We start from the raw sequence: 9456 nt of genomic DNA, 5'->3' as shown, positions 1-9456 counted from the left end.
TACTGCCCTGTTCACAAGTGACTTAATCTCTGACTTCACACCATATGGAGTCAGTTTTCCCACTTCTATCTCATGAACTTCACAGGAGCCTGTTGGGTACTGCTCAACAGGATAACTGTTTGCATTTTGAAATAGATCTTTCCTTGCATAGAACCATCGTAAGAAACAGTCTCAGTGTCCTTCTCTGCACTAAATTGCAGAAGCACAGCCCTCCCCCTTCATTGCATACCAAAGGTGCTCCCACAATGTTTCCAAATGCCTCCCTGAGAAGACAGGACTACCCCCAGGTTAGAGCTACTGAATGTGAAACTAGAAGACACTATAATATTAGGTATATCCTTCCCTACCCAAAATAACCCAAAATTAGGTCTTATTTGGTGGTGTATCTACCACTCCAAGAATATAAGTTCTATTTTGAGTGGCCTTGAACAAGGCAGCCAAAATGGCACAGTCTTGGTTTTAGGGGATGACAATTAGACCCATAAGCCCTAGTGAATAGGCAGATGCTCCTCCCTGGCTCTTCCCAGCTCCTCTCTCTGTCCCCTGCCCTGAGCCACTTTGGCCCACCCATCTTGGAAAATATGGTGAGATCATTGCCTAACTTACCTGCTGCAAAGTTAAGGAGCAAAGATGAGTAGAGAAATGAATTCAACTGGGAGAGGTGCAGTCCCAGCCTCAGTATAATTATCTCTGAAGGGCACCAATGGAGAGGAGGTTGCTAGTCCCTGGCGGGTTACGTAGGCAGTTTTCCAGTTTGGTAATGAAGAATTTTTCTACAAATTGGAGCTGAAAACTTGTTTTTACTAAAAATATATTTCTTGGCTCTTTTGGAATACCTTGTACATTAAGACCCTTAACAAGGATTTATAGAGGATACTTCCATTAAACTGAACATGATTTAGACCAAATAAAACTGACTCAAGTTCTGACAGTTTATTTCACCAATTAAAAGAAACTCAAAATGTCAACTTTTTGTAATTGTGATGGTGTGTTAACCACTTTGGGATTGTTTCAGAGCTCTGGGCCACCAGGCAAACTAAAACTAGAAAAGTAGAAATGAGGGTTTTAGACACTGCAAGGCATCAGCTCTAGCTTCAAATTCTAGTTCCTGGGTTCTTGGTTTCTTCATGTAAGAAATAGGTCCCCCACAGCAGGCCTGGGATGGGAATAAAGTTTTGCCTCTGTCCCGGGCTGCATCCTACCTTCTGAGGCCAGAATCCCAGTACTTTCAGGAGGGAGTCAGAGCTGTACCCCTGCACCATCTAATCAGACCTCTGCACCCACAGAGAGAATAAAAGCCTGTAAACCCATATTTATTTACTTATTTATGGTGCTGGGGATTGAATCCAGGGCCTTGCAAATTCTAGGTAAGTGCTTTCCCACTGAGCAACATCTACAGCCCCAAATCCCAGATTCTTTTTCTTTTCTTTTTAAGAATATTTTAAATGTATTTATTTATTAGTTGTAGATGGACACAATACCTTAATTTATTTTTATGTGGTGCTGAGGATCAAACCCAGTGCCTCACACATGCTAGGCAAATGCTCTACTACTGAACTACAACTCCAGCCCAAATCCCAGATTCCTAATCCACTGATCTTGGCTTCTTCACCTTTAGACTCTTATCTCCCAACACTCCATGAACTGCACGCTGACAAGAGGTTGTCCTGTGTAAGAAGCAGCTGACAGTGCGTCTTCCCTGCTGCTGGGGGCCATCAGCCACCAGTGGGTAATCTTACACTTTTCTTCCCTTCTGCACTCAGTACCTGCCCAATTAATGGTTGTAGAATGAATAAATGAAGGAATTAAGGAATGCAGACCGTTTTTTACTGGGACTGGTGGAAAGACATCCAAGGAGAAAGCTGAAAAGGGGAGACAAGCACATTTTCTCACAGAATTCAAACCTACTTTCCAAACATTTTAGCAACACATAATGAAAAGAGCAAATAAAATAAAAACATGAACTGAGTCCAAAACAGCTCCAGGGAGAGCTACGGCTTGCTATTTGGACTAGTCAGGTCGCTGGATACCATTGTCCAGCCCTTTGGCACAACTTGCTATGTGGCTCTATAGCCATACAACCCCTGGTTCACACTCAGAGCTCTTCATGCCTCCTAGCCCTTCGCTTCATCCCCCAACCCCGCCCACGTGCACCCACGATAGGGCCTTCTCTGCTCCCAGAAGCAAACAGGGCCTAACCGATCTCTGGATCATAAAATACTACAAAGGAAGACAACACCAAATGAGGCTCTGCATCCCCAGCCCCAGCAGCCACTGAGAAAGGCCTGGTTCCTCCTCCAGAAACAGAGTGCTCAGCCCACGCCCCAAAGGAACTGCTTGGTCCAAAAGATGGAAAAGATGAGCAGCAGAGTGACACTGAGGATGACAGCCATCAAGTAGGCAAAGATGCGGAATTGAGGGTGGCGGAAACACTCCCTCAGAGAATAGTGGCTGGGGATGGGGATGGGCATAGGCCTGGTGGCCGGGGCAGTGTCCTGGGAAGGTGCAGTCTGGTTCCCAGACTCGACGCCTAGGTCCAGTGTGTAGACCCGAGGCTGGCGCAGGAAGTAGCGGCTCTTAGGCTGGTCCTTGAGACAGAGCTGCCGACCCTCCAGGATGACGTGGTGGGGCTCCAGGCGGAGCAGGCTTAGCATGGCAGTGTCCGTGGGCAAGTCAGTGACGGGCTGCCCTGAGGCCAGCACGGTGGGCTGGCGACAGAGCGGGCACAGCAAGCGGCGCCGGGCCGGAGTCACCAGGCTGAGGTGGGCCAGGCATTCCACACAGAAGGAGTGGCAGCAGTCCAGCACTTTGGGGGTATGGAACGTGTTGTTGAAGGGGTTCCAGCAGACAGGACACTCAGCCTCTAGCTCCCGGCCCTGGGGCTCGGTCATCCTCAGACCACACTGGGAGGCCTCACAGGGGATGTCCTGGTAGGAAAAAGGAGCAAAGGTACACCCATGAAGCTCTGTCCCTGAGCTTGGTCTGAGGCTCAGAGTTCTGTGGCGTTCTGTTCAGTCCCATTTTACAGAAGCAGCTTAGGTTCAAAAGCGTTTTCTTCCAGAGCACCTTGTTTCTAAGCCATTCCACTAAGTCTATGTACACAGCTTCCCCTGCGTCAGGGTGAAGGCCTGAGTCACCACCACCCCAACCAACAGCACCAGATGAACTGGCAGTGGAGGGAACTGCACCCTGGCTTTGTGGATGGCTTTGGAAATGTTCCTTGTGGTCACCGTGTTGGCCCTTGACTGCCCCGAAGTCAGAAGAGGGTGAACCATGGTTGGGGTTTTGCTAGAGGACAGACCCTCCCTTCCCTTAAATCTCTGACCAGGGCGAGATGGTCTTTGTCAATTCCCTGTCTGTCCTTCTGTGGGAGCAAATGCCAGGCCTGCTTTCCTCCTCCGCCTGGTCTAGAGGGCCAACCCTCCAGAGCTGCCTGGCCCGCTCCTCGGCCTGATGAAGAGGCCCCTGGGAAAGCTTTTCCCCTTGATCTGGGACCTATCGCTCAGGCCCCCAGATCAGCCCTCACAGAGCCTCTCCCTGGCACTCGGTGTCTCTTGGATCCCCCACCCTGCTTTGTCCAGGGAAACCATCAAGACACCCACCTGGGCTTGTGCGGACTGCAGCGGGATCAGGCAGAATACTCACAAGTGCCTGAGGTTCTAGTCTCTCCCTCTCCTGAATCCACAAAGCTTTGGGAAACTGCCTTCTCACCACCAAGCCGTCTCCATGGCAGCAAGATCACAGCACCTGGAGCTGCCAGGTGGCCCAGGCTGCAGCCTATTGAGCGCACCTGCCTGGTGCCAAGGCCAGAGAGCTGCTAGGTGGCGGCTGGGAGGTTGGGGACCGAGTTTCCCCCACACACACCTGGGGCGTGGCAGCCAATTGAACTTGGAAGCCAAGTATCTGCGTGATTGTGGGCGGTTCTTTCCAGACCTGAGGTCCCTGGCCTGGAAAGGCAGGGGTGGCAATTTCCTTTCTGGATCATGGAAAGGGTAAGTGAGTCGTCCGGGCTTCCTCTTCCCTCATTTCTTTTCTCAAATGGCTGGAATCTCTTCCTCGCACAAAAGGGCTGCCTGCCCTGTGCTTCTATTGCTGCAAAATTCACCTGGTTCACGGTCTAAAACTCTGCACGCCAGCCTCCTCCGGCCCCCTTGTCCTCTCCTGATCTCTTACCGTACCCACACAGCCGGCAAACCCTGCTGCCTTCTGCTTTGTTCTTAGAACACAGCCAGCCAGCTGAGATCTTCGAATCCCACAGCTGGCCATCCTGCCAGCCTTGGGGACTTAAGGAGAGCAGTCAGAAGGGAGCCGCCCCAGCCCTGCTTCCTTTTTCAAATCGAAATGATTGGCTTGTTATCTATTTCTCATCTTGGTCCTTTCAATTATTTAAATAGCTGAGTTTTTTGGTGGGGGAAGGTTTAAAAACCACTTCTCCTTCCTAACCACTCACTTTGCAGATGGAGATAAGTAACTCACCCCAAGCCACCTAGCTGGTTCTGGTGACACTGGGACCCGAGTCTTTGGATTCCAAGTCCACCACCATGCTGCTGTCACAAAAACAGAACAGTATCCACTTAGCCCACAAGCCGGGTGTGTGCTGTTGGCTAGGCAGAAATGCTCTCCTTTTACTGGTTCTTTACAGCCATAAGACTCTAATGGTAAGAACCTGGGAACTATGCAAGGGGAGCTTTGGGGGCTGTGAGTCCCTTGGACCCCTGATATAGCCTCATCTCCCCTGACTGACCGGACACCTGGAGCAGAACCTACTTACTCTCTCACCCATGGCGTCCTGGTTTTCTTCTAGAAACTCGGTCACTGCACCACACAGGGAAGAAGGAAATGAGGATAAGCAAGATAAGATGGCTCAGCCCTAACAGAAGCACTTGACCAAAGGTCTATACCAGTGCTTTATTCAGTGGACCATTCATTCATTCATAGTTATTGAGTGCTTACTGTATGCCAGGCGCTGTGCAAGGCATTGCATCAGTGGGCAAAATCAACCCATCTCTGACCTCATGGCACTTGGAGCTAGTGAGGCAAGGAGATGTGTAATGAGTGATGAGCAATGAAGAAGTGCAGACGGAGAAGGGCAGGAGGTGGGCCTTGAAGCTCAGGAAGCATCTGAATTTCTTTCGGGGAGGTGGCCTGATCTGTGATACTATTTCCATGTTTCAAAAAGCATCCCAGCTTCAGAGCAGAGGACAGACTGAGAGGGACAAGACTGGAAATGGAAGGCCAGTTAGGTGACGGTGACGTGTGACATTAGTGAGCTGAGGGTGGAGAGGACCCAAGGGGACGACATTAATGATGTCTTTGGAGACAGAATCAACCAACTTCCCAGAACCAGATGTAGATCCTGGAGCCAAGCTGTGAAGCTCACGAACCCAGGTCTGCTGCTTATGAGGACGGAAATTCCAGCTGGTGCTGCATCCCGCAGGCCTCAATTTTCTCTTGTGAAAAGAAAGCTAGGAGGAGCGAGACTTTTAGGTAGACCCAGTGTCCAGTTAAGGACTGTGTAAGAGGTGGTTGGCCTTATTTCCACAAACCGCTTAGAGAGAGAGGAAGGGTTACAGTTGACTTCAAAGCCATGAGAACATTTTCTCCACTGATCTTTGAGGAGCCCCTGAATTCCTGCCTCACAAACAGAACTTCAGTCATTATCAAAAACCTTAAAGTGTTCATAGCCTTGACTCAGAACTGGAAATCTATTCCATGGAATTAATCAAGGGCCTGTGCAAAGATTTGATTACAGAGATGCCCAAGGCCTTGAGCAGTGGTGAGATACAGATAATCACCTCGTTATCCAATACTAGGAGGCTGACGAGGTGAATTCTGCTCTATCTGTGGAAGAGACATTCTGCAGCCTTGGAAATGATGTGATAGAACATTTATTATTATGGAACTATATCCATGATGTAATGTGAAAAAGAACCAGCTATAAAACCACATTACAACACAATCCTATTTTCAAAGAAAACTGTCTGGAAAGATAAGCAACCAAATAGCAACAGCTGCTATCTCTGGGGCAAGACTATAAATTGTGTTTTATTTTAAAAATTCTCTTACCTGAAAATTTGAACTTTATTCCAGATAAGCTTGTCTCACTGTTCTTAAAAATCTCTCCCCTTTGCCCCCAGATCAGAGCTACACTTTCTGAGGACCCACGGCCAAAGCCGTGGAGGGCTGAGGAGGAGGAGGACAGTGACTATGGCCTGGCCCTTATCAGTGAGGCACTCGCTGTGCTTCCAAGGTCAGCTGGTCAGAGGCCAGTGTCTCCAGGAGACATTGTGCCATGTATTACCCATCACCCCCAGACCAGGGCAGCTCAGGGACAGTGAGTCCTAAACACCACCCTAAAGTCATCTCCCCACCTGTGCACGAGTCATTACCAAATCTTAACTGTCTGCAGTCGCCCCCATTGTTTCCAACACCAACGTGACAGAGATAAGGAACTGGCAGAAGAACTGTGTGGCAACACCACTAGATAATATCATCACCTTTTACCGCTTGTTTCTATTTGCAAAAGGCCGTTTGATTCTCTAAAACTACCCTATGAAGGAGGCATAGGGCAGCCTTCGAAACCAGACCCTTGCTGATCCTGAATGGCTTAACCTCTGCACTTCATGTTCTTCTGTTAAAGAGGCCAATGACCCCACCTTGCAGCCTGTGAGTGCCCAGCACAACTCAGCAGGAGTTCAGTACAGAGTTAGCTTGACCATTTTTACACCCATTTGACAGATGGGGAAGCCAAGGCACAAGATGGTGGAGGTACTTGTCCAAGGCTTCAGAGCTAAAAACTGTTGAAGGATGAGCCCCGGAGCCTGCATCCCAGGCCAGAGCCCACCATGAGGCAGTGCTGTCTCCAGACTCCAGGCCCTGTGACCCCATGTCTCCATGACCCCCCCTGGCTCCCTTACCCTTACCTGCTCCCTTGGAGCCCCTTCTCCTTCCTGAGTGCCACCCTGCAAGCATGTGCTCTGCGCTGAGACTTCTGCCTCCAGCCTGCCTGGGGCGGGTCTCATTTGCACGGATCTCAGCAGCATCTCTGCTGCAGGCTTCCCTCTGATGACTTTGGACTGTCTGTGTGTACAGGGGGCACCTGGGAGCTTCGGTCTCTTCATCCCCCACCCTCACCCCGTGAGTCACTCTCAACCTGTCTCTGAGGGGGTGGAAGTCCACTCACCCTCGAAGGCCCCTGTTCTGTGTGGGGCTCGTCTTCTTCTTCCACTGTCCTAGACCGTTCTGGTGGCCTCCTGCTGACCTCTCCTGACTCCTGCATAGCCGGGCTTTGACCAAAGGCAGGGTACCCTACAGACCCTTCCCACCCTTCCCCCTTCTAAGCACCTGCAATAAAAACATAAAGAGCTCTTGCAAAATGCAAATAATCCAGTGGAAAAAATGTCAGAGGAGAGGCAGTTTAGGATAGGCAGGGAGAGTCCGGGTTCTCCAGCAAGTCAGACTTGTAGGTCTGTGTGGGGTCAGAGTCCTCGCTCAGAATCCAGACTCTGCTTACTAGCAGCGGAGATAAGCAAACTACTTAACTTCTCCAAGTCTCAGTTTCCTCCCTGAAAATGGGGACAATAATCCATGTACTTGACCAGCAGATTAAATGAGATAATACACAGACTATAACAGTGAATGGCATTCAGAAACCCAAGTAAATGTTAACTAGACCTGTTAATATTTTTATACAATCAGGCAAGTCATGGGAAAAGAAATGCAAATGGAATATATGTATTTGTATACATATATATGTGATTATTATACACACGAAAATATAAACAAGTATGTTTGGTTCTGCGATCTGTGCCACGGCCTCACTGTTTTCCAAAAGACAGCGAGGATGTCTTCCATCACCCATATCATGTCCCCAATTATATTCATGTCCCCTCTAACCTTCTCCTTGTACTTATAGTCCTCTGATTCTAATAGTGATCTTTTCAATGGCATTTGGAGAATAAACAGAAATAAATAAACGTATCTGATTGGGGATGTAATCAAATGCCCCAATTCCCCCATTTGATTTTGTTATTCAACTCTATTTTTGAATAGGCAATACATTCCCATGGCTCACCTGAGAGAGGATTGATTTTGCAAGGCAACTCTCCTCTTCCAGCTACCTAATTTCCCTAGAAATTAAGGTAATAGGTTTCTTTGCGTCTTTCCAAAGACAAAAATTCAAACAAAATGTCCACGTGTTCCTCTTTCTCCTTTTACCCAAATGTGCATATTGTATGGGCCGTAATAAGCCTCTCTTTTTTCACTTAATAATGTGTCTGAGATGTCATTCTGTGTGAGTACATAGTTTTTCTTCAGTTTTTAAATTTCACTGACTAGCTATACCATAAATTGCTTAACCAATTCCTTATTGATCTAATCCCTTAATTTTAAATATATAAAAATTGGATGGAAGAATAAATGCAGAAATGAGTACAGACTTCAGCCCAGCTTAGATTGTGTGAAAATAAAATTGTAGACTTTGGGAAGTTTGAGATCTCTGAAGAAGACCTTGAAGCAGTTTTCTGAGTGGAGACAGTGTGATGTGATTCAAATTAATACACAGTCCTTCCGGTTCCTCTCAGATTGGGAATTCCCCACTTTCCTCTCTCTGCTGGTTAACTAAGGTCAGTGGGGATTCAAGACACTGAGGATCCAGTGTGTATTCAACAGTTTGGAAGTCATGCATCCCGGCTTGACAATACCAGTGCAAAACATGACATGTTCATATATCTGTTTTAATAATTTCATTCCCCAGGAGTAGCCAAGAGATATGTTTTGGTTGCATGAAGATGTTCATTGCAGTTTTTTTTTTTTAATATTTATTTATTTTTTAGTTCTTGGTGGACACAACATCTTTGTATGTGGTGCTGAGGATCGAACCTGGGCCGCACGCATGCCAGGCGAGCACGCTACCGATTGAGCCACATCTCCAGCCCCTCATTGCAGTTTTATTTTAACCACAAATGATTGACAACAGCCCAAAAGCCCATCAGTTAAGAAGAAAACTATATCATCATTTAAAATGATGTTCCAGAAGACTTTTCATTGACTTGTAAATATGGTCACAATATACTATAAATGCAAGAGGGAAAACAGTTTTCTAACGAATTTATATAGTATGAGGCAGATTTTATAAAGTCAAATTTATGTATAAAGACTAAACATCCCTGAGGAAAATGTCACAATGGTTATCTCTGGGTGAGAGGTGCTAACATTTTCATTTTCTTCTTGCCATCTGTATTTCCTAAGTTTTCAAATGAATACATACTACTTTTGTAGTAAGAAAGCTATCTTGGAAAATAAGTCAGAGTTTTCTGCAACTCAGAATCTGGAACTTAAAGGTAAGCAGGTGGGGCAGGTAAGAAAGCAGTCAGGGCACAGCAAGCAGTGAGATAAACAACACAGGTGGGGGCCATTTTCCGGGTCACTAGTTGTTTAGCGGTCACTAAGTGTCTA

The 9456-nt window shown here is 47.4% G+C and overlaps 1 protein-coding gene across 4 annotated transcripts; it reads right to left on the bottom strand.

Annotated features, from left to right (window-relative positions):
• Positions 1 to 918: 918 nt before the first annotated feature.
• Rnf183 (ring finger protein 183) lies at positions 919 to 7539 on the bottom strand. Of its 4 annotated transcripts, none has more exons than XM_048783180.1 (2): positions 7184 to 7539; positions 919 to 2927 (listed from the first exon to the last, which is right to left on the bottom strand). In XM_048783180.1, the coding sequence occupies exons 1-2, from the start codon at positions 7277 to 7279 to the stop codon at positions 2313 to 2315; spliced, it is 711 nt and encodes a 236-aa protein (XP_048639137.1). In that variant the 5' UTR covers positions 7280 to 7539; the 3' UTR covers positions 919 to 2312. The 4 variants fall into 4 exon arrangements, with proteins under 4 accessions (XP_048639137.1, XP_015347665.2, XP_048639139.1 ...); XM_015492179.2 differs by lacking the exon at positions 7184 to 7539 and adding an exon at positions 6924 to 7136; XM_048783182.1 differs by lacking the exon at positions 7184 to 7539 and adding an exon at positions 4477 to 6910.
• Between the last annotated feature and the right edge of the window lie 1917 nt (positions 7540 to 9456).

Source organism: Marmota marmota, unplaced genomic scaffold, assembly GCF_001458135.2.
Source record: "Marmota marmota marmota unplaced genomic scaffold, marMar, whole genome shotgun sequence".
Taxonomy (NCBI): Eukaryota; Metazoa; Chordata; class Mammalia; order Rodentia; family Sciuridae; genus Marmota; species Marmota marmota.
This window is presented reverse-complemented; position numbering and strand designations above follow the sequence as displayed.